This window comes from Pleurodeles waltl, chromosome 4_1, assembly GCF_031143425.1.
Source record: "Pleurodeles waltl isolate 20211129_DDA chromosome 4_1, aPleWal1.hap1.20221129, whole genome shotgun sequence".
Lineage (NCBI taxonomy): Eukaryota > Metazoa > Chordata > Amphibia > Caudata > Salamandridae > Pleurodeles > Pleurodeles waltl.
Genome location: NC_090442.1, coordinates 978,808,577 through 978,834,671, shown reverse-complemented (window position 1 = coordinate 978,834,671; position 26,095 = coordinate 978,808,577). Strand labels below are relative to the sequence as shown.

At 44.9% G+C, this 26,095-nt stretch overlaps 1 protein-coding gene across 1 annotated transcript in view; it reads left to right on the top strand.

The window, feature by feature from the left end:
- CPNE8 (copine 8) overlaps positions 1–26,095 on the top strand; it is a 934,223-nt gene that overhangs the window by 610,615 nt on the left and 297,513 nt on the right. Inside the window, exons 11-12 of the mRNA XM_069229743.1 lie at positions 10,500–10,575; positions 24,679–24,732. Coding sequence (XP_069085844.1) covers positions 10,500–10,575; positions 24,679–24,732 — 130 coding nt within the window. The remainder of the gene's footprint in view (positions 1–10,499; positions 10,576–24,678; positions 24,733–26,095) is intronic.

Sequence of the window (26,095 nt, the reverse complement as noted above, 5' to 3'; positions counted from 1 at the left end):
CAGGTGACTACTTAACAGTAGGAGGACAAAGACATGTTTCATCTACCAATGTCCACTGAGGATATGTTTGCAGCAGTCAAATCAATGCCATTGCAGAAAGCACTTGTCCCCAGTAGTTTCCCCTCAGATTTTTAAAAAAATGTTCTAATAGAATGGTGGATCCATTGGAGATAATGTTCCAAGAGGGCCTACATACTAATAAGTGGCCCCATGACCTTTGTTGTGCTTTCATTATAGTAATCACCAAGGCCAGTAAATGTGCCACAGACTGTGCCTCTTATAGGCTTTGGCCACCAGACTGTCCAGGGCAATACAGTCCCTGGTGAACCTGGGCCAGAGCAGCTTTATGCCATCTTGGGGGAGGAGGAATTGCTCCAGCACCTATTAACTTGACTTCTCTCCAGAAAACATCCTGACCAGCTGTGTTGGTTGTAGTGTATTCTGAGAAGGCGTTTGGGACAGTTACATGATCCTTCATTTAACAGAACTTGGAAAAAAATGAATTTCAAATCATATGTTTATCCACTCTCCTACTCCCCTTAGGCGAGAGTCAATATAAGTGTTGGTTTGTCTAAACCTTTTCTAAGAGGGGAACGAGGCATGGCTTTGAGCTTTCTTTTCTCTTTGTGCTCATGATGGAGCCCTTGGCCTTATGATTTCAGAGAGATGCACAAATATGGGGTATTGATTGGGGAGGGGGGCTCAGAGACCATATAGCTTTGTATGGTGATAATGTACTTTTATATTTGGAACACCTTCAGTCCCTAGAATCCTGCAGATCCTGAGCATCTTCGGTGATGCTTCGGGGATAGGGTCAATAGGTTTAGGTCAGGGATGGTCCACTTGACAATATTTGATACAGTGGATGTTTTCAATATCCCAACCTGACAAGTCATGCAGGATCCCTTCAAATACCTGGCCATTTGTATCACTCAAACCAGAGGAATACTGAGTTAATTATAGCACTGTTACTGCCTAAATTAAGATAGTAAATGATGGCATGAGGCAGATTCCTGATCTTGATTTTGGGGGAAAAGTAAATTTATATAAAATGATGTCACTACACAGGTTCCTAGACTTATTGCAGATTTATCCATATCTAGCTTGACTTCATATATCTGATAGAGACTTCTAGCTGCATATTCCTTACCTTAGAATTCCCTGGCGTCGGCTTCGAATCTGGAATTTTTTGCTGAACTGTACCCTGTGCACATCGTTGGGTGGCGTCATACCGATCTGCGAGTGTTGTTTGGCTCCACATAGCATCGTTGGAGCAGTCTGTGACATCACGGTCACCGATAAAGGCACCGCCCGGCACGGGTACGTAAGTTCTTTTCCTTCCGCGCCGGTTAAGCAGAGTTCCGGGATCAAGCTACCCCCTGCCTTTTTTGCCAGGCCTTTTTTCTACCTTTTTGTAAAGTTTTTTTCGAAGTCTGAGATGTGCTCGAGCAAGACAGGGTTCAAGCTGTGTGGTGTATGCCATCGTGCCATGTCTTTGAAGGACCCCCACCTAGTATGTCTCTGGTGCCTCAACAGAGACCACGACTCGAAGTTGTGTCCCGACTGCCGGGCCATGACACGAAAGCTTTGAGAGAGCGGTCTCTGAAGCTCATGGCGGCCCATCAGTCGAGCTCAGTTGGCCCGACTCCTAGGAGTTCATGGGACCGCTCCAGGAGAAGGTCGCAGGACTGCTCGAGGAGCCCCAAGTCCTCTTCTATGCACTTGAGGTCTTCGGGGAAGAGGCACAAGAAGAAGTCCAGGTGGACTTTGACTTCGCCATGCCTGTCGGCCAACAAGGCAACTCAGAAACGTCAATGTTCCATGCTTAGTTCTGTGGAGTCGATGCCAGGGCCAACCTCAGATCCCCACCGCCCCCCATCCGGGAACTGGAGCGACCCCGCTCAATTTAAAGAATTTTACAAAGCCATGTGCTTCATATTTGAGTGGGCTGCCCCCACTGGTGACCCTTGGGGCCTTGTGGGGTGTGCAGGGGCCCCATCAGATTCCATACCAGCGGCTTCGTCTCCAGCCTTATTGAGGACTCCTGGATCCGATATCAAATCCGGTTTCACACAGTCGACTTTTGGTGTATCGATTGGAGCAGGACGGGTATGAGGATCTTGGGGAAGCCAGTGGACTGAATATCTTTCCAGATGCTGGTATGCTCTCACCGCCTTCTGTGGCTACAGAGGAGGGAGCGCCGTTTGCCACAGTGGTGCGTAGAGCAGCTGAGGTCTTGGACCTAGAGTTGCCTACGGTGCCGGTCAGGACTAGCATCCTGACAGAGGTGCTTCACTCGGGGGTTGCTACATCAGAGCCGATGTTACCCTTCAACAAAGCCCTTACTGATGTCCTGCTGGGGACATGGCCCAAACCCAGCACAGGGGATCCTGTAAATAGGACAATTGGCCACCGCCATCGACCAGCTCCTACCGACCCTAGTTTCCTCACCCGACACCCAACCCCGGAGAGCTTGGTGGTCTAAGCCTCCACTTCCTGTGGTTCCTTCCCTTCTGCTCCCAAGGATAGGGAATCCAAGAGGCTGGGCCAACATGGGAAGAAGATGTTTTCTTCCTTCAGCCTAGCATTGAGGTCCGTAAACACCCCATCCCTATTGGGCCGTTTTTTCCATACTTTATAGGATATGGTGCCCCAGCTGCTGAACCAGGTCCTGGAGGGCGTACAGGACATTCTCACTCAAGCTGTCAAGGATGGGAGAGATGCAGCCAAGTTTACAATTCGGTGTGGCTTAGACATGATTGACTCGCTGGGCAGGGCGATTTCATCGACAGTGGCCCTTCGTCATCACGCTTAGCTTCGTATGACTGGCTTTTCGGGTGATGTCGAGGCAAACCTGATAGACATGCTCTTCGATGGCTCACACCTTTTTGGAGAAAAGGCAGACTCGTGCTTGAGCGGTTTGAGGACTCTCGAGCTAGATCCTTGGGCCTCTCAGCGCCTGTGCCATCAGCCTGTCTTTCGTCCCTTTCAAGGCTTCGAAAGGGGCGGGGTACTACGCCACCCATAGGTCACCCACCGTCCTCCATCATCACAGCATCTAGTGCGAGGACGAGGTTGTGGTACCTTCAGACCCAGAGGGTGTAGGAAAGTGCCCTCTTTCTTGGCATGGTTACCCCCAGTTTCTGCCTGTTGTCAAAATGTTTGACTGTGTTTTATTGTCTCTACTGGGTTCCTGCTAACCAGGACCCCAGTAGTTTTGCTCTTTCCTCTAAATTGTACCTGTTTATTCCCCCAATTGGCATACTGGTCCCCCGTGTAAGTCCCTAGTATATGGTACCTAGGTACCCATGGCATTGCCCAGGAAGGCAGAACAAAGGATTTATTTTGGGAGAGGGAGGTAACACCCTCTTCCTATTGAAATAGGTATGACTGGCTTGGGAAGGGTAGCCTCCCCAAGCCACTGGTTTGCTTTGAGGGGCACATTTGGTGCCCTCTGTGCATAAACCAGTCCACACCGGATCAGGGACCCCCAGTCCCTGCTCTGGCACGAAACTGGACAATGGAAAGGGGAGCGACCACTTCCCGTCCATCACCACTCCAGGGGTGGTGCCCAGAGCTCCTTCAGAGGGTCCCTGGGTTCTGCAATCTTGATTCTGAGGTTGGCAGCGATCTCTGGGAGCCATGCAAGCAGGTGAAATCAGAGCCCACTCCTGATAGGTGCTTACCTGGTTAGGTGACCAATCCCCCTTTCAGGGCTATTTAGGGTATTTCTCTTGGGTGGGTCCTCATATTCGGCTTGCAAGAGTCCAGCAGGACTCCTCAGCAACCTTTACTTTGACTTCTGGCCTCCAGAACTGCGACTGGAACCTCCAGGACCCGACAAGCCACTTCCAAGAAGAAAGGACTCTTCATCAACATTGTTTCCAGAGCTCCTGCCAGCTTTGCAATTTCCTCACCATGCATCCTCAGAAGACCACAAATCTTCAGCCTGCACAAGAAAAATAAGAAATCTCCCTTGGAGTGAAGGAGTCACTTCCCTGCAACCGCAGGCACCTACAACAAACGATGACCAGCTGCGTGGATCTCCTCTCCTGCTTAGCTGCATGGATCCTTCATCACAGGTGGTGGTCCGGAGTAGTCCACTTGGTCCTCTCTGCCAGCTGTCCAGCTTTGGGAGAGGTAAGCCTTTGCCTTCCCATGAAGGACAGTACCCCCATGCACTGCGTCTCTTGCAGCTGCCAAGGCTTGTTTGCATCTCCTCCAAGGGATCTTCAGGCGACGTGTAGCTCCAGCCCCCAGCACTCCATCCTGCAAAGCAGACTCCTGTGTGGTTCTCCTGCGGCGTGGGATCCACCTCTGTAGTGCTGTGTGGGCTCCTTCTATGTCCCCGTTCTGTGGGACTCCTGTGGGTGCTGCCTCTGCTCCTGTCGACTCTTTGCGATGCTGAGGGTCCCCTGTGACTCCCCCTCCTAGGTTGAGTCCTCCTGGGCCTTGCTGGTCCCCGGAAGCACCTTTTCAACTAGCCTTTGCCAAGGCTTGTTGGAGGAAATCCTGCACCAACACCCGTCTGCAATCTTCTTTCTGGCGTGGGACACCTTCTGCATCCATCTGGGCCTCTTCTCCGGCTCCTGGGCTGCAGTGCTGACCTGTTCTTCAGAACTGTCACCCAACTCCTGCATTCACAGCTGGATGGGTAGTACCTACTACTCCTCCTGGACTCCACTGTGACTCTTGGACTTGGTCCCCTCTCTCCACAGGTCATCTTTCTTCAGGAATCCAGTGCTGGTTTTCTTTCAGTCTTCTCTGGGTGTTTTCTTTTTCTTCTTTTCCTCCTTTTGGGTGGTTTGGGGAAAGTCCTGTGTTTTACTCCTGCATTCATGATCGCTGGGGGGTACTGTGTTACTTACCTTTGTCGTTCTCTAGTACTTCCAGCTCCCCTCTACACATTTTATTTACCTAGGTGGGGGTACCTTGTTCGCATTCCATTTTGTTAGTATTTGGTTTTTGCTCCCCCTAGGGTCACTATTGGTTATTACTGTTTGCACAGTTTTCTAAACTTTTCTATGCCTATTTCTGATTGTGAGTGTATGTGGGTCACCTGTCTAGTAATTTGTGGTGATTTTCTTCCAAAAATAAGTACCTTTATTTTTGTACAACTCAGTGTTTTCTTTCATGTGTGTAAGTGCTGTGTGACTACAGTGGTATTGCATGAGCTTTGCATGTCTCCTAGATAAGCCTGGCTGTTCATCCACAGCTACATTCTAGAGAACCTCGGCTTCTAGACACTACCTACACTTCACTAAGAGATGATACCTCGACCTAGTACAAGGTATAATTACCATAGGTACCCATCACATACCAGGCCAGCTTCCTACAGAGGGCCTAGTCAGAGGTCGGCCACCACCCAGCCCCCCTCTTCCACAGCCCCCAAACCCTCCTAGTATGGTTCTGCAGGACTATGTTCGTCCAGTTGGAGGGAGGATTTAATTTAATCTCCCTCACTGGTGGTCCATAACATCGGGCAAATGGGTTTTGCAGATCATACAGAAGGGCTAGTCCCTCCCCTTCCAGTCTTTCCCTCCCTCTGTCCCTCCATTGAAAGAACCGCTGATGGAGGATCATTTAATCTTGCTCAACAAGGAAGTTACAGTTCTCTTGGACAAGGGAGGCATAGAAAGAGTCCCAATGTCAGAAGTATGCAGTGGTTGTTATTCCCACTACTTTCTGATTCCAAAAAAGAATAAGGGTCTTTGCCCTATCTTGGATTTAAGGGACATAAATCTTTTCCTCAAAAAGGAATAATTCAAGATGCTCACTCTTGCTCAGGTCTTGTCTGCCTTAGACCAAGGAGACTTGATGGTACCGCTGGACTTGCAGGATGCGTATTTTCACATCCCCATCCTGCCCGCCCACAGGCGTTACTTGCGGTTCAAGGTGGACCACGAGTACTTTCAGTTTACTATGCCTCCCTTCGGTCTCACCAGTGCCCCTCTGGTGTTCACCAAGGTGACGGCAGTAGTAGTAGCTCATCTGCGCAGGTTAGGGATTTCAGTCTTCCCCTAACTCAACGACTGGCTATGCCCCAGGCTCTAGTCACCCACCTTCAGACTATGGCAGACCTCCTGCATTCGCTGGGGTTCACAATAAACATGCTGAATGTCACACCAGCCTCCCTCTCCAAAGCTCCCTTTCATCTGAGCTGTTCTGGACACAGTGCAGTTTCGGTATTATCCTCCAGAGCAGCGGGTCCAGGATATTCAGGTTATGATACCGATGTTTCGGCCTCTATCCTGGATTTCGAAGAGACAGACACTGAGGCAGTTGGGAATCATGGCTCACTGCATCTTGTTAGTTAAACATGCCAGGTGACATATGAGGGCTCTGCCGAGGGACCTGAAGTTCCAGGGGGTGCAACATCAGGGAAATCTTACCAACATGGTTCAGATCTCAGAGAGAACTGCAAAAGACCTGTAGTGATGGTTAGTGAACTGTGAATGGGTCAGAGGCAGACTCCTCTCCCTTCCCCAGCCAGATCTCATAGTAGTGACAGATGCATCCCTTCTCCATATCAGCTTGCTGGAGCTCCGGGTGATCCTATTGGCATTGAAAGCATTTCTTCCTGTTGTGAAAGAGAAGATAGCAGAGGTGTTCACGTACAACACCACCGCAATGTGGTACTGCAACAAGCAGGGCGGGATGGTGTCTTGGATCCTTTGGCAAGAGGGTCTCTGTCTCTGGACATGGCTGGAACAGCAGGGCTTAACCCTGGTGGTCCAATACCTGGCAGGTTCTCTGAATGCGAAGGCGGACGAACTTACCCACCAATGCCTAGTGGATCACGAATGGCATCTCCATTTGGAGGTGGCACAAGGACTCTCTCAGCAGTGTGGAGTTCCTTGGTTAGATCTGTTCTCCTCCACATGGAACGCGCAATGCCAGCAGTATTACGCGTTGGAGTTTCCAAGGCAGCAATCGCTTAGCGACGCTTTTCGTCCTGAGTGGAGTTCAGGCCTCCTGTACGCTTTTCTGCCCATACCACTTCTGCCCGGAGTTCTCAAAGAAATCAAGAACGACTGGGCACAAGTCACCCTAGTGGCCCCGGATTGAGCTCGGAGACTCTGGTATACCGAGCTTCTCAAAATGAGCATCAGTCCTCCGATCAGGCTGCCCCTTTGGGAGGATCTTCTGTCACAGCAGCAGCTGAGGGTTCTCCACCCAAACCTGTCAACTCTGCGCCTTCATGCATGGAGATTGAGCGGCGGCAGTTGATGGCTTTTAACCGTCCTCCTGAAGTCTGTAAAGTTATTTTGGCAGCCAGGCATCCCCCCACTAAAACGGTATACGCCTGTCGTTGGAAACGCTTTGTATATTATTGTACAGAAAGATCTATTGATCCTCTTTGTGCTTATCTTTCTGATTTGCCCAGCAGGGTTCTGCCTTTGGTACTCTCAAGGGCTATCTTTTTTCCTTATCGGCATTCCTTTGGCTGCCTGATCATCCTTCACTGTTCAAATCCCCCATTATACATAGATTCCTAAAGGGGCTTGGACATATGTTTCCCCCATGCCCTTTGTTATGCCCCAATTGGACTTGAATCTGGTCCTCACATTTCTGATGTGTGCTTCCTTTGAGCCTTTACACAACTGTCCCCTCCGGCTGCTCACCATCTAAGACAGCCTTCTTAGTGGCAATAACATCTGCCAGGAGGTGGTGACCCCATTTCATCTGGGTCGGAACATGACCCTGCTCACCTTCTTTGCTCCACCAAATCCTTCTAAAGAAGAGGTGAGACTCTACTGACTGGACCCAAAAAGTGCGTTGTCGTGCTAGCTTGACCACAAAAAAGACTTCCGGGTAGATGACCACTTCTTTTTATGGCACGTTGGAGCAAAGAAGGTTCGGGCAGTGCAGAAGCGAACCATTTTGCCATTGTCGTTCTCTGCATCAAGATCTGCTACACAATGGCCAGCAAGAAGCCTCCTGAGGGCTTGAGGGCTCATTCTGCCAGGGGCAAAGCTGCTACCACAGTGCTAGCTCGGGGCGTTCCAGTCCTGAAGATATGTAAGGCGGCAACTTGACAGTAGAGGGATCCACAGTCTACCGCCAGGAGGTTATGGTTTGGGTATCTATTCAAAGGTAAGGAATCTGCAGCTGGAAGTCTCTATCAGATAAACAAGTTACTTACCTTCAGTAACGCATTATCTGGTAGAGACTCTATCTAGAAGCAGATTCCTTACACCCACCCATGCCTCCCCGCTCTGCAAATATTTCTAGTAGGGTTAGGGTTTATCCTACTCAGGGCCCTAGTTTTGCACAGACAAACTGTTGGTTCTATTCATGACTCTGCACTTCTGGCATCGGGGTGGAGTGGGTAAAGAAACGCGTGCTAGGTGACCGTAACAACAGACTGCTCCAACAACAGTGACGACGCCACGCGGAGCCAACGAGGATCGAAGTATGCCACCCGGCAGCCTGCACAGGGTATTGCTCAGCAAAAAATTCCTGATTAAAAGCTTACACCAGAGAATTCAAAAGTAAGGAATCTGCAGCTAGATAGTCTCTACCAGATAATGCATTACTAAAGGTAAATATCTTGTTTGTTTCTTCAAATTGGTCAAAAGACATCACTAAACATTGGCGGGCATACTCCATCTGTTTGACTACAGAGTGCCTCCGAGTTATGGACAACTGTGCCCTCACAGAGGAATCTATTTATGAGAACTGGGGCGTCCCAGAAAACCAAGACAGTATGGGGAAAATGTTTGGGTCATTTTCATGGTGTTCTACCTCTAGAATTAAACCTACAGTAAATTTGTATTCAAATGGCAGTGAACTTATGACGATTTATATAAAGATGTTGTGCTTGATGTTACTGATATCTCTCTGTGATGATTTTTATTGCCAAAAGCCCTGAGTGCAGCGTTTTGTTTATAAAACAACAAAAAATAAATAAAAAGAAGTTTAAAAAATCCTTCCCTTTATCAGAAGAAAAAACTTGATTTTCCAGCATTGGATCTTACATAGTTTCACATGTTTGAATTATTACTGGTTGTCCAGTTGGGTGTCCCAAAGTGATGTTTCAATAGTAATACTAAGGAATTGTATTAGAAACAGCATATTGCAAACTAGAATAATCATATCATTAAAATAGACCCAAACTGACATGAGTACTGAACTCAGTTCCACAGTTTATATAGAAACCAGGAAATTGAAAATGATAAAAGTGAGAAGAGACTCATCATAGTGTAAAGGATGACTTAGGAACACCTAGCCCACAAAGAGTCTGTATTCAGACAGTGTTAATATATCTGTATTTGCTCTTCCATGTTGTCACCCTGCAGATGTCTGACAGCTAGAGGTAGATGCCTTCAGATGGTTAAAGTTCATGGTTAACTCTACCAAGTCTTTTTGACACTCAGATTACCCCTTACTTTTGGTCATCCATAGAGATGCAGAGAAGGTATCCTCACTGAAAAGGAATAGCACAATGGATTTCAGATGCTGATGTGTTCCATCACTACAAGAATGGCTGTCAACAATCTAGATTATTGGCTAATTCCACATGGGGAGTAGCCGCCACAGCAGTACTTTATGCTGGAGTTCCTCTCTCAGAGATCGGCAGATGAGCAACATGAAAGAACAGCTCCTCCTCCTCGATCAGAAGGTTCTGTTAACTACATCCTTTCATACTGATGGTATGGAGATTTGAAGATGGTAGGGAATAGGAGGTACTGGAGTTAAGTGCACTCTTCTCATTTGTTGAAGTTTGGGTCTCTTCTAATGAGGTGATTGAGAGAATAAAGTGTGAATGTTTTGTGTTGATTTCTAATGCAATCTCTCAATACTGCTATTAAAATATATCAGTATGACTTTCAACTCAAAGAGTTGGAGTGAGTCAAGCATGTGAATCTATCAAAAGTACCAATGCTAGAGAAGTGGAGTTACATATATGTGACTTGTTGCTTTTTTCAGTAATCCAGCATATTTCAAGTATATTATTAAGAGGACCAATCATAATGGCAAAGCATTCCAGATAAAATGAGCTGTCTCTATTAGCCCATTCTCTTTCAAACTGTACATTGCAAGGGTCCGTGGGAATGACTCTTGCCTAAGGCTTTATACATGATGTGCCAAAATATAATTGCACATTGGCCACAATGGGTATCAGTAACTTTCAGTGCATAATTCATCATGTTTCATGCATTTTGCCAAGTCTAGATATCCAGACAAGAATTCTACAGATTTTAGAAAGAGTAAGACCTACTTACTTTTAGTAGCATTATGCTTGTGCTCTGCCTGTGTGTTGTATCTAAAGGGGTCGTTTAAGAAAAGTGCAACTGATCTACTCACATTTTAGACACCAGACTTCAGCTTCAAAAATAGTCAAATTAAACTGTGTTATGCACTTTCATGTGTCTTGTATTGTGTGAATTCATATTACCAATTTGATATTGCAGTGTTTATGAATTATTTGTTTTCTTCTTTACTTGTGAATTATGTAAGAAACCATTTTATTTATATACTTGCTTTATTTTCAGGCATGATTTCATTGGTGAATTTACAACAAGTTATCGGGAGTTGTCAAGGGGACAGTCACAGTTTAATATTTATGAGGTGAGCAATTTAATATTATTTCAACATCATTTCCTAGGATAAAAAACATTTAAAAAATGTTATCAAGTTAGGCTTTGTCTGAGGAATAGCCAACTTTGAGTTATTCAGAATCTATTGAATGCAGGATACATAGTAAATTAAAAATAAAAGACATTGGTATGTTGTTGGGTAGTGAAATTGTTGTACAGCACCTGCCAGCATTCAAAATTGTTTTTTGTTATTGGGAAGTTGATACAAGATAATAAATGCAGGGCTCCGATGGGTAAATAATGGACCGCTCCACGTCTTGTGCCTCTGACCATTTCTGCATTCTTTTCTTAAAACTTTTAGTCTCTTTTTTAGAAGAGAGGTGATTATTTATATCTCTCAAAAATATAGGTTATATACTGTAATTGAGAGCCTTTACCAGTCTTTCAGTAGTGGCTATGGACTTTGGGAGAACTTGTTTTTCAGCAGAGTTGCAAATTGCACATGCAACTATTATGAGTTGTGTTCCTTGAGAACTCGTTTTTTTTTCAATGGGTCAATTCACCTGTAACCTTGTGAAGAGATACAATATCCTGGAATTTTAAGTCTTTGGGAGGAGAACTCACTGATCAAAGTGCCACAAGATAAGATTTACTTGAACTTTCTTTCCTGGTAGACGAGTGTGTTTATGTAGTCTCACCCATGTCCTTAAATTGTGGGTTTGTAGTCACACTTGAAGGCACAAACACTTAAGTGTGTGAGAGTAACAGTGAAAACCTCTGACGCCCTTAATTAATGTTAACTTATGTTAATTTTCTCTCATTGAGATTGTTTTGCTTTCCATCATATTATGTCCTAGTTATGTCTGCTCTGTCATGTGTAGTGATTTCAAACTAGCTAGATAGATATTGCTTTATGTACATTTAGAATTTTAGAATCTGGTGTGACATATATGTTGAAGTATATAGGATGGTAATGATGTTGATGTGCATTGATGTGTGATGACATTTTGTGAGGTGTGCTTGGGCTGCACTTTACCACTTTACCAATCCCACAACTCAAATGATCGTCTTAGAGTGGTCCTATTTGCAACACACAAGCCTTATGTCTGTCTAGACCCATTTTTTGTTCATGGCACAGTAATCAGCATGATTGTATGTAGATGGAACTTGGCTGAACATACCTTGTGCTTTTGTCATTTGTCATCGGTTATGATCGCCACTGGTGTGTTTTCATCATCAGTGACAAAACAAGCAGTGGTATAAGTTTATGACTTTAACCACATTATCCTAACAATATCTGGTATATGGGCATGCAAGCTAAAATTGTGCTGCCTCCTTAAGTGTGGCTACTGATTGGCAGCTGTGAATCTCCTACATATGTACTTCCATATGCCTAGCAAGCAAGAGCATTGTTATTATGTAAGGTATCTACTGCAAACCAACATTAATTATCAGTAAAGATGTCTACCCTTTAATCTGGACTTCAACCATTAAGTCTTCATGAAACTTCTCTCGGTAGTGCTGTTCCTTCTAAATCTTCAAGAAATCTCTCTTTACTCCTAATTTGTACCATTGTTTGGACAAGGCTCAATCTTTTGCTAGTTATTAATGGAATGTCTGCCCCATATTCAACACACTTCACAGTCTGGGATTTTGTCTCTAATAGGAGAACTCTTACTTTATCTCACCTTTGTTATTTTATAGAAGTAGTAATAGACTTCTTTATAGGTCTAACCTTCCCACCTCTAAACTGAACGGCACCCCTAAACAGGCAGTAGGGCATTTTTGTCTGTCCTGTGACCTCGGCATGGTACTTACAGACACACATGGGAATAAGGCCTTCCGTCATTCCTGTTACTTTAGCTCAGATTTGGATGCACGTTCTACAATAAATCTTTCAGAACATTAGGGTCTGCTTAATTGCCTACTAATTTTGGAGTTTCTTCATTAGTTTAACCTAGACCCCTATCTGGGAAATGTTTCTTTTCTTTTCCTGGCTCCTAATGCTACCTTGACTGTAGATGCCTCTGACTATCAACAGAGCTCCCACAGTGTGGACCTTTGAGCTAATCCGTTCTGGACTCTGCAGGCCAGATAAATGCCTGTCAACCACAGAGTTCATGGCATTTTGTTCAGTCCTGCAATGTTTCCATCCTCTCCTATTGGTGGTACATTCTCCAGCTTGTCACAGGCAGTAATATTGCAATGTTTACAAAAAAGAGGATGCATCATGATCCATTTTTCCATGCATTTTAACAGTCAATATACAGAGCGTGGTTCTGAAGCATAACATTTTCCCAATGGTAGCCCCTCTGCAAGGGAAGAGAAATGTGGAAATAAACTTACTTGGCAAGAGTGAAAGGTAAACTAGAATGAGAGGTAAATCTTTCATTCACCAGACCGTTATCAATCCAAAGATTACTGTTTTTAGTATAAAGAATCACATTCATTGTCAGAATCTGCTTCATATATGGGGAATTTGTTCCGTCTAGTTCATCTCATTCTTCTGAAGTTGAAGAAATCCTGTAATGCCATTCTGATTCTGATAGCAGCTTTTTGGCCTCAACAAATATTAGGACAGGAATGCCTCCTGCATGGTGTATGGGTGCGGAACCTTGCCCTAAGTGGCCTGGTGGCATGTGAAACAGGTATCCCGACGTTGTACTGACCGACTTGACTCACTGATCTAACATTTACACTGAGGCCTAGGCCTGTCCTTGGTGACGCTAAATTCCACATCCTGATATATTACCTTGAATGACACACCATTCATTCATTTTGTGTCGACAAGGGTCTACTTTCCATGCCCTGGGTTGTTGTTCTGAAGTGGTGGTGACAATCTAACAATTTTTGTGAAATAATAGTCCTGAAAAGACCATCCTAAACAGACCTTGTTTCTGTTGAAGAGGAGTACGTCCCACCAGCCCCTCTCTTGTAAAGTTCTGCTTTCATGTAACACTCTTTGTGCTGGCATTGCGGGCGCTTGTCGAATGAGTGCATGCTTGGTGGATATACAGCACACATTTGGTAGCTTGGTTTCGTGTGAGATGTGAACATGATTTCTGGGAGCAGGGGTATTCATTTTGGAGTGCCCTGGGTTTTGTGTGGTGCAAGACAGTGGAGGTTTAATGCCTGCATTCCTGTGTATGTAGAGTGGAGACTCAGGCAATGATGGGAGGGAGGATGAAGACATGGTGACTAGAAATTCTATGTGGACTTTTTTAGCAAGGAATTGCTGATTATATTCTCATTGGCACCGCCATTTGGTGGATAGTAAAGGAGAGGGGTCAATCAGCATATTCTGTTGTTGAGTGTGAGAAAGTGTCTAGGCTAAGCCTGCTCCTTTGTCCCTGATTGCTACTTCAAGAACATTTGAAGGACTTAACACTTTAATATGGCCATGTTTTTGGGTACTTCTGTTTGGAGCCAGCATCAATGCTATCTTCTGTGAGAGCAATCACCTTGCAAAAAGGCTCTGTGTGCACTAAAGTCAGAACATTACCCCAAACCAGGTCCTGGACTGAAAAATTAGTACACAAGTGACTCATCCCACTTTGTTCCAGGTCTTCTTGGCCAAGGAAGGGAGTACTCCACTGAGTTATCAAAGAGCTGCTGTTATGCCAGTGATGGTGTCTGCCTGACAGTCTTCCAGAGGTGAAAGGACATCACCTGACATATACACTACTTGCTTGCCTAGCGCCTAGAAGCCTGCCTGCTTGCTTAGAAAGGGAAAAATGAGTGTCTGCCCCTGAAGGAGGCCTAGGTATAGAAACTCATCCTTGTTGTTGGCATGCGGAGCACCCAGAAGATGCTGATTACATTTGGAAGCAAAGCTGATGATGACTTAAGTGGTAAGTGGTCTTCAGGTTTCCCATAATGCAGTTCATGTGCTGAATTGCATGAATAAACTAAAACCATGTAGTGTGCCCGAAGGTCTGGTGCTTCTGTTGCCCAATTTAAAATGTATCCTACAAAGAGCCATTGTTGCCGGAGAGGAAGAACTGCCCTATTGCCCAGATACTGCAACTGCTGAGGACAAACACTCACTGATCAGACCTTCTATAGTGATAACCTTGTGACCCAAATGATAAATGAGGCCAATGCCCATGGTCTAACAGCTGTTGTCACTGCAGAAGTGGAAGACCTCTCCTGAGGGCCCTGAGACTGCAGTTGTCGATGCTGAGCATTCACTGATCAGGCAAGCCATGCTGATCAACTCAGCAGACCTTATGAGCTCAAGTGCAGACCCATGATGCTAAAGAACATGTTGATGGTGGGATCCTGGGGAGCCTACCATCCTGCACCACAACAGCTGTGTCTCCGCTGATAATATGAGATTTTGGTGGTCATTTTAATGTTGGCAGTAATGACCGCACTGCGGCGGTGGTGGTAATTACCACTGACGGCATGGCGGCACAGACTGCAAAGCAAAGCAGGCAGTTCACTTCTACCCACCGCCAGGCCTGAATCGACTGCTGGGCCGATGGTAGGCATTTTTGACCCGGCGGTGGAGTCCAGACCACTTGTGGGAAAATAATCCCATTTCCACCAGGGATTTCCTGGCGGGATACCCCGCCAGGTAATCTTTGGCGGAAAGCATACTGGTGACAGAAATACTCATTCCTGTCACCAGTATGTGACATGCTAGGCCCCCCTACTGCCACAACCCCCATATACCCCCTAAGCGCCTCGACAACCCCCCCACCCCGAACTCTGAAATCCTCCACCCTACCCATCCTCCCCCTGATCACCCTGTAGGCCCTCCCCAACCCACCATTCCCCACCCCCACCTCCATTTAGGCACCCACCAATCCCCAAATACACATGCACGCATACATAGACCTACACACACGCATTCATACATGCAGACACACATCCCCCTTTCACATACACAGAAGCACACCCCCATGCACGCACTCACTCACTCAACACACAATCCCCTCCCCTCTCGGGCAGCACTTACCTGTTCCGTGGCACTGCTCCGGGAGGGAATGGGCTCCTAGGATTCTGCTCCGCCGGCATTGCTGCGTCTCTATACACCGCCACGCCTATGACTGCATAATTATAGGTGTGGCTGGGTCTTGACTGACGTGGTGGTGAGGGTGGAGCAGCATCCACCCCTGCCACTGACCTCCATCAATGGCGGTGAGGCTCCAGGTGTCATTATATGGCGGGGTGCCTGCCGCCGCCACTGGCAGTCTTCCGTCGACCGTCAGCACGGTTGTTGGCGGGCATCCTGCCTTTAGAATGTTAACCTTTTTACCAGTGTGAACTCTTTGCCTCAAGAAGTATTCGATTTGACCTACAAATTGCCAATGTGGTAATTGCTCAGTGAACTTACACCTTTACCTAATCATTATCATTGCCTATATCCATATGCTAAGAATTTACTATAGATATTGGGGGTGGCTAGGGCAAGAGAAGGCAACGCAGAGTATAGTATGTGACTAAGAAACTATAGGTGAGATTAAATACCTTGTAGCCTTACCCTCACCTAACTGTGTAGGATTTTGTTTTGAAGTGACTTAGAATACTTTCTTTTATTAAAAACAAGCCCAAAACTAGACAGTGATTTAATGTGTCTGTAGTTTATTTCAGTTCCTAGTCTCTGTCCCCCACACAACCTCCTTGAGAAGTGTGGAAGGGGTGCACTCAGCACAGTTTGTAGTGCAATACAAGACAGAGACCACGGACAAACAGCACCAACCACCACAGTTGTGGCACAGAAGGCATCTTCCTTATGACCACTGGATGTGGTGTGGCATCTAGTATGGTTTACAGAACTACTTCTGCATCCCTTCTCTCCCTTCATCATGCCCCTCATTTGTTTGTTTAATAGGTAGGAATGTTGCTCCTCTACCACACCCTTTACCTTTACCTTTACTGAACAAGAGACTCTGGTACTTAAAACAGCTTTTCACGTGCTTGAACCTGAATAGCAAGCAGTTTTATAAGCATGCTTTGAAGCAATATAAACATGCTTTGAGGATGGTGAGTAAGAAATCAATAAAATATAGTTTAATCGTCTACGCTTAACGTTCTAGAGATAGAATGACAGCCATACCGATAAAGAGTATGACATGGAAATATATTTAAATAGCAATAAACGAAACCCTCCTAAACAGAGGCTCAACCTTATTGAAACACATGCCATAACACAGCATGTCCTACAGCTGCAGCCCCATGATGCACTGATTCTAGGCAGTAGTGCCAGGGTAATGAGTGGGCGCTCTTCCATGTTGCAGTACGGCAAATATTTTCTAATGGCACATCTGCAAAAAAGAGAAGCTGAGGCGTATACTGCCCTTGTTGAATGTGCTCTGGCTTTAGCAGTAAGTGGTTTACCCGCCTTTGAATTCTAAAACTGGATGGCAGCAGAAATCCATCTTGCAGTCGTAGCCTTAGTAACTGAATTACCTTTATGCCTTTGACTATATGATACAAAAAGTTGATCAGTTTTGGGTATCTGCTGAGTGCAATGCAAACAGAATTTAAGGCAACTTTTTACATCCAGAAGATGAAGTGATTGCTCAGCTGGGGTAGCTGGATTCGGGAAAAGGGTGCATAGTATGATGAGCTCATTAGGACGAAATTGAGTTGTCACCTTAGGACTGAATCACGGAATCATCTTTGGGAGTATATAGTCATCGATGAAATAAGGGAGTGGTTTCTGTGTAGTAAAAGCCTGTATTTCACTGACTCTCCTAGCTGAGGTGAGAGCTGGTAGTAATGCTACCTTCCAAGTCAGGAACATTAGTTCTACTTTGTGAATAGGTTCAAATGGTGGTTTCTGTAGCTGAGACAGAACTATGTTGAGACCCCATTCATGAGGAGGAGCTCTGACTGGAGGGAAAGCCCTAAATAATCCCTTCATGAATTGCTTAAGTATTCTTGCAGAGCAAGGGAAAGGAGAGCCAGATGAACTTCTTTATCTCGATATTGCTATAAGGTGAACCTTGACAGATGCATGCACCAATTCAGATCTAGCGAGCAATAGGAGATATTGCAGAATCTGTTTAGGTGATACATTCATGGAATGCAGGTTAGATTGTTGACAACAAACACATATTTTTTCCCATTTTAACCTGTGTTTTGTTGGTGGTTTCAGCTCTTGCTTTAGACAGGATATCTCTACAGTCCTGAGGAATGTCTAGGTCATTAAATTCATTGAACTCAGGAGCCATGCACACAAGTGGAAAGATGTTGGATCCGAATGGAGAATGTGGCCCTTGTTCATGGTTAACAATGCTGTTTGTGGTGGGAGGCGAATGAGGTTGCCTAGGTTACTGGGAGCAATCAGGCGACAGTGCTCGCTCCTCATTTTCCTGAGAGCTTTGGTATGATAGGAAAGGGGGGAAGCATAAGCATAAATCCCTGACCATCTTATCAAAAGGGCATTCCCCATGACCCAGGGAGCAGGTACCCACTGGTGTTTAACTGGCATTTGGTGTTCTGGTCTCACACAAACATCCAGTGCCAGTGTCCCCCAGTTTGGGAATATCCTTTTTAGCTGTGTTTGATCCAGCTCCCACTCATGACAACTGTCTGTCGTCCTGCTGAGTGTATCCACTAAAGTGTTACTGACTCTGGGCACATGTTCGGATCTTAGCGATATGTTGTGAATAGTGAGCAAATTCCACTGATCCTGAGCTTCTTGGGAAAGTGTTGATGATAGTGTGCCCCCTTGTTTGTTTATGTAATGCATGCTAGTTGTGTTGTGCGTACGAATCAGTACTGATGAGCCTGCTATCCTCAGAAGAAAAGCCTGTAGAGTAATAAAGATAGCCTTCGCCTCCAAACCTGTTGATATGCAAGGTTTTCTGTTGTGTGGACCATTTTCTCTAAATGTGTACGTCCTGCAGATGGCCACCCCAGCCCTGCAGAGGGGCATCTGTGATTATCTCCAACTTGGGGACATGAGGACGAAATGTCAGGCCCTGTGATAAATGAGAATCCTGGGACCACCACACTAGGGCCTTCTTCATTCTTGGAGTGATGACCACAATGTCATCGAATGATCCCTCTGTCTGGATCCATTGCTTTTGCTATTCTTCCTGAAGTGGTCTCATCTTCAGTTGTGCAAGAGGTACTAGATGGATTGCAGATGACATGATGCCTAGCAAGGTCTTGTACAGATGAACTGAAGCGGACTTTCTTTTTGACAGCTTGACTGCCAGACCCCTTAGCTTGTGTTGTCTGTTTTGGGATAAATAAGTCCTGTTGTGTATCGTATTCAGAAGAGATCCTAGGAACATAATGATTTGGTTTGGAATAGTAATGGATTTCTGGAAACTGACCGTGAGACCCAATTTGTGAAATAAGTTGAGACAGGCCTGTGTGGTTTTGGATGCTTAGTGAGCTGCTGAGGCCTTGAGTAGTCATTCTCCCATTTAGGGAACACTTGGGCCCTCATTACAACATTGGCGGGCGGCAACCGCTGCCCGCCAAGTTGTATCCGCCGGGCGGCCGCCAATGCTGCCGCACTCCCGCAGAGGCTATTTGGCGATCCCCGCTGGGCCGGCGGACAGAAACCTGGCTTCCGCCCGCTGGGCTAGCGGGGATGTCGGCCGCAACACGGGAGCCGGCTCCAAATGGAGCCAGCGGTGTTGCGGCGTGAGATGAATGCAGTTGCACCCGTCACGCTTTTCACTGTTTGCTATGCAGACAGTGAAAAGCTCCATGGGGCCGTGGCAGGGGGCCCCTGCGCTACCCATGCCGGTGGCATGGGCAGTGCAGGGGCCCCGCGACTCCCCTTTCAGCCAGCCTTTACATGGCAGTTCCTACTGCCATGAAAAGGCTGGCGGGAGGGGGACTTGTAATCCCCTGGGCAGCCGATTGCAACTGCCGGGACAAAAGTGGCGGTAAACCGCCGGTCCCGGCAGTGTGACCGCAGCGCTTCTGCCGCAGTCGTAATGCCCGAGTTTGTACTGCCAGTCTGTTGGCGCTACAAACTCCAGAACAGCCCTGGCGGTCTTTGGCCGCCAGGGTTGTACTGAGGGCCTTGGTGTCCTTGGTTCCTGACAGTGGTTGCTACTGGTGGCAGGCACTTTGTAAATATGCGAGGTGCCGATATGAGTCAGAATGGGAGTACTTGTATTGATAATGGGTAGCAGCTACAGTGAAGCCAAGTTATTTTCTCTGTTTGGGATGAATTGGGATGTGGAAGTATGCATCCTGCAAATCAAGACCAGTCTCAAAATCTCAGTTGTTGAGGAGGTGCAGGATATCAGAGAAGGTGACCATCCGAAATGATTGCTTGCATAAGAATTTGTTCAGTTTTCTTAGGTCCAGGATGGGCCTTCATTCCCCTGTTTTCTTGCTTATCAGGAAAAATCAGGAGTAGAAGCCTATGCTTCTTTGTGCAAATGGAACTCTCTCGATTGCTCCCTTTGCAAGCATGGTGATGGCTTCCTTTTTCAGTAAGTGAACATAAGGGGGATGTGCTCCCGTTGGAGGGTTGTTTGGTGTTTGTACAAATTCTGGGGTGTGGCCTTAAGCAACCAGGTCTAACACCCATTTGTCCAGTGTTATCTGTTTCCATTGGAGTAGATGGTTGGAAATCTTTGGACCCACAGGATGAATAGTGGTGTCTATAGCCAGTACCCGGTGTAGGTCACTGTTTATGACTTGCATCTCTACTTTGGGAGGGTTGCTCTTGGTGAGGGCCTTCTTTGGTATAGTCTGCTGCAGGTGGCTGAAGGTACTGTTGCTGATAAGTTGTTCTGTACTGTGCTTGAAAGAGCTGACACTGCTGACGTCGGTATGATCCTCTATAAGAGGAAAGACCTCTTCAACGAACTCCCCGAAAGAGTACTTTTTTTCTGTTGGAGGGTGCCGAGAGATCTAGCAATATCAGTGTCTATTTTTATTGCTAACAGTGCATCATTGATGTGTTTTCCAAACAGCATTTCCTCGTCATAAGCCGTATCGAAGACCTTAGACTGGATCTCTGATCTGAAAAATGTTGAATTGCAGCCATCCTTGGCACCTGAGGACTGCTGCTCCAGAAAATTAATGAAAGCCTGTTGAGGCGATGTCTAGCTCGCAATACTTCCGTTTTCTTGTCTTCAGGGATCAGGTCTATGAGGTTGCTGATGTCCAACCACATCTGCCTATTATAGTGAACTAGGCAGATGTGTACCTTCCTTATCTGGTGGTGTAGAGATTGGAGCAGTAGTGTTATTAGAGTGACGTTGTACAGCCTGCAATATAACTGAGTCAGGTATGGGATGACCAGTGAGGCACGCAGGGGAATCTTCTTCCGGGGCTTTGTACTTTTTGTCTACACAGGGTGGCACTGCCGCCACTGTAGTCAGGTTCCTCATAATCTTTATCCTCTCCTCCCAGATATAATCAATGATGGGGATAGCTCTGACTGATTTCCTTGTCTGTTCTTTCAAATCATAAAGGAAACAATCAGCCTGCTTAATGAAAGCTGGGAGGTGTTACCTTGTCTCTGCTCTGTCCATCAAGTTGTCAATCCCCATGTGTCCTCAGGGGTAGAGTCTGATGGGTGTGGTGGTGGAGGTGACGGTGTGGGAATGATAGACATCCCACTCATTCTGTGGAAGAACATTCTCCCGTGCCTCTCCTTCTCTTTCATTGCCCGATGAAGAGCTCTTGCAATGTAGCTTGAAAATCCTGGACCAAAGAGACAGGTAATTGTACTTCCTCCTGTCGTTGTTGCTGATGATAATGTTGTTCGTAATACTATTTTTGCGGATAAGCATAATATTGATAATATTGCCCATCTTCATCATCAATGTCATCATCTTCCTGACATTTAACCAAAGTTCAGATGGACTGTGTGCTGGCCCAAATGGTACCTTATCATCTGACTCCTCTAAATCTAACAGATGTGATGGAGGAAAAGGTGTCACGTTACTAGGAGACGTTAATGTTGGAGTTATTGTCCTTGTGGCCACTTTTGTAATCATCATCAATTATGTTTTTCTTGACATTGCCATCGAACGGTGGTGTCATCGACGGTGTTGCTGTCAACAATAGTCGTAGACAAGAGTGTCGACAGTGGGTGAATCCTGGTTGGAGATATGAGCGTCAGCGGCCACCATAGTTGTTCCTGCTGTTGATGGCCTTGTGAATGAGACGGTTACTACTGTCATCGTCGATGGTGACGTTGTTGATGATTTTGTAGCGGTCTTAGACATAGATGATTCTCCATATTTCTGAGATTGAGGTGTACGTGAGAGGAGGACATCTCTGTGGAGTTATGGTGCGTTTTCTCCTTTTTCAGAGGATTTTTATGGTGAGATTTTAAGGCCTTTTTACTCTCCTCAGATGTTCCCTCAGAGGATCTCGACCTTTTTCTGAACCTGTCTGAAGTGTCACTGTTCTCTAGGTCTTTTGGCTCTTAAGTTTCTGTAGCCACAGAAGTGGCCGCCCCTCTCTATCTTTTAGAATCTTTATAGAGATGGTTCTGCATATCTTACAATACTTTACCTGGAGGTTGGGGTAGAGACAATAAACACATTCCTTATGAGAGTCCTCCACATGAAGAAGTATTTCCCCTCAGGACTTGCAGGATCTTAAGAGTCCTTTCTTGGAAGTGTCAGACATTTTCAGCTGAATTGTAGGGTGAAGTAAGGAAAAAAAATTAGCAGAGCTCAGGGAGACTCCCGTCACATGATGTGCAGTGGAAAATCTGAGGGATGCAGCCTCTCTTGGGAGTGTTCTAGAGGGTGCTGTTGCCTGGTTGGTCATAGTTCAAGCTTGGTCTTTTTTTACAAAAAGGACGTAGATATGTTGTTAAAGAGACTGTTCATTGCCATTAGGGCCTATGGTAATGATGCATACTGCTGTGTTATGGTACCGAGGGACTCCCACTTCGGGAAATGATTCAAGCATCTGAATCTATGAAAGATACCAATACTGGAGAACTGAAGTTACAGGTAAGTAACTAATTTTCGTCTCCACAATAGGCTTCTAACTTTCCCCATCCCATCTGTGTACAAAAACAACTATTAACTGCTCAAAGGTGTATCCCAGACTGGCCATAACACTATCTGCACACTCAAACCTTTTGTTTGATCAGTTTGCAGCTATGATACTGGCAATTTTAGCTGATTAACTACTAATACATTTTGTACTACACTTTTCCAAGTTTATCAATCTTTCAGTCTGCCAGAGGTTGCTTACAGACTGCCTGAAAGTTATACTAGTCTTTCTTCTCTTAAATAAGCATGTCTTCAGACTTGGGTGACCATAATAATCAGTCCAGTATCTGGTCCCCACATTTTTATTAAAGTCCTTGAAAGCAGTGTTCAGCATCGGTGCTAGGAACTATGTTGGTGATCTCCAGTCTGGGTTCCAAGCATGATGTGCCATTGATTAGCTAAATTGGAAATCATTGATGAAGACTTCCTCATCTTGAATAATAGTGATTGAATTTCAGTTCAATTCACTTGATTGGTGGCTTTTACTACAATCAGCCATGAGATATGATTCTGATTCAAAATGTATGAAACCACGAGTCTTGAAGGAAACAAATCAGAACTGCTTTGGATCCCACCTCATAAATGAATTGCAGCAGATAAGCATATGCAGCTCATTTTCTAACCCTGTTTCCATTCGATAAAGATTTCACCACGAATCCCCTTTACACCTCCACTCTAGTGCCTTTATCTTGTACTTCTGAAGATGCTAATAAAGATTACAGCGTCTGACATCACCAGTACGTGGTGACACTCAGATCTATTTGGAGGTGGTCTCCTGGTTCAAAACTAGTTTGGCGCTGTAAACATGAATGAATGTAACTGCATACTTCACAAACACATGAATAGCCTGTTCAAAGAAAGCCAGTTATCAGAAGGGGACCTCAAATGTTTCTAATCTATGGTTCTCTCCTAATTTAGACTGAGAATTCCTTTCTCTCTGCTATCCCAAAACAATCAACACCTCTACCCAACCCGCTGCCCACCTGTCACTCCCTAAGAGATACACTCAATTCACCAGCGTGACTAATATCTGCGGCAGACCTTCTTTATCCAGGCTGTCTTTAGAACATAAAGTTAGGAATTCCATTTTACCTCATAAAGAGATTTAAGTTCCCTAGAGGATCTTACCATCTCTGTGGGCTTGATTCTCTCTTCCTTGACATCCAACTCTTCGACAATTATGGCTCTATCTGTGCACATAACGTTTTGAACTCGGTTGATCTATCATTTGCGCTACTCCATACCGTCCTTCCTTCAAAATGATGTGAAGTAACCTCTTCTCAACTGTCATTTTATTTCTTATTCTCTCTAGATTACTGAGCCTGGTGTTTGTTACTTCTAGATACCACCCTGGGTGGGGGGCTTTTCTTCTATGAAGATAAGGATTTATTTTGGAAGGATCATGTTTGTACATTGATGTTGTGTTTTATACGTTTTGTCCATTTTATGTTTTCATGTCGAATATCTGTTTATGTGATTATTGAATAGATATATGATCTGCTAGAGCTGGATTAGCTCTTTCTTGACTATACATTTTCACCTGGGTGTTAATATTTCTTGTTAGTGTATGTCCTATGCTCTTTATCAATTTATATTTTGCATATATGATTTTACATAATCTATGGCCAAACAACTGCTCCATGCCACTAATCTGTTAGAAGCCTTCAGATACTTCAGAGCCGTGTTTATCAAAATGTGAAAAAGGAACTCTATACCTAAATGTCAGGATACAGCGGTTATGTTCCTTGACGTTGCTATTTACTCCGAGATAAGAAAGCACTCCAGTCTCTACTGTAATATCACTTGATATTAATTAAAATAGATTTTCTTAATCTTGCATCAGTTTTATTCATTCCATATGTATTGCTATCAACTTTGTAGTATTTACGCCCTAAAATAATGCGTGTTTGCTTTGCATCGGTATATGTCCGTGAGTGAATGTTTGTCCGTGAACGTTTGTATCCAAACACGAGTGCAAAAGGCTAAATCGTAGACCAAACGTTCTTCCTGTAACAGTGCATTGCTTCTCATCTACACTAAGGTGATAATGCTGCAATAATGTTTTCTACACTTTGAGCTGTTACTGCGCAGACACATTTTCTGGTGGTTGCTGGTCAAATAAAATACCTTGTCTTCCTTGTTATTCTGCGCTGTAAATTATCCTAATTTGTATTCACTAGGTTATTAATCCGAAGAAGAAAGCAAAAAAGAAAAAGTACATTAATTCCGGGACAGTAAGTGAGATCTGTTTCTCTCTAATTTATTACATAGCGGTGCAAATAAATCAAAATGTTCAATGTAGAATAATAGCTTCTTAAAAGTGGTGTGATGTTTCAGTGATGTTTACCACATAGATTATAGAAAGCACATTTGTAAACAAACAGGGGCGGCTCCTCCGTAGGGGCGGAGGAGCGTCACCGCCCACCCTAGCCTCCCGCCAGCCCGCAGCATCAGTTAAACCTAATACATTAAAATTGTACAAAATCTAGAAAGATATATCATTGAATTAAGGAGCCATAATAAAAATACCTAAACTGGTAAACAATTACAAATGGAATAACATAAGATTTGAGCTTAACCTCTTAGCTGCCGGTGCCTCCGCCTCCCCCCCCCCAGTCTCTTGACCCTTTTTTTGCCTATTGGGGGTAGTTTGCGCTTAGGCTTTCATAACTTTTTGTCCACATACACTATCCATGCCAAATTTGCGTCCTTTTTTACCAACACCCTAGGGGTTCTAAAGGTACCCAGGGTTTGTGGGTTTCCCAGGAGGAGACCAAAAAAATACAGCTAAAATTTAGTTTTTTTAAATAAAAAAATGTGAAAAAGGGCTGCCGAAGAAGGCTTGTGTTTTTTTTCCCTGAAAGTGGCACCAAAAAAGGGTTTGCGGTGCTAAAATCACCATCTTCCCAGCTTTCAAGAACAGGCAGACTTGAATCAGAAAACCACATTTTTCAACACAATTTTGGCATTTTACTGGGACATACCCCATTTTTACTATTTTTGGTGCTTTAGGCCTTCTTCCAGTTAATGACAGGAATTAGTGAGAAACCAATACTGGATCCCAGAATGCTAAGCATTTCTGAAAACTAGACAACATTCTGAATTTAGCAAGGGGTAATTTGTGTAGATCCTACAAGGTTTTCCTACAGAAAATAACAGCTGAAATAAAAAAGTATTGAAATTGAGCTGAAAAAAACAGCCATTTTTCTCCACGTTTTACTCTGTAACTTTTTCCTGCAATGTCAGATTATTTAAAGCAATATACCGTTATGTGTGCTGGACTCTTCTTGTTGCAGGGATATATAGGGCTTGTAGGTTCATCAAGATCCCTAGGTACCCAGAGCCAATAAATGAGCTGCACCTTGCAATGGGTTTTTATTCTATACCGGGTATTCAGCAATTCATTTGGTGAAATATAAAGAGTGAAAAATAGGTATCAAGAAAACCTTTGTATTTCCAAAATGGGCTTAAAATAAGGTGTTGAGAAGCAGTGGTTATTTGCACATCTCTGAATTCTGGGGTGCCCATACAGGCATGTGAATTACAGGCCATTTCTCAAATAGACGCCTTTTTTACACACTGTATTACATTTGGAAG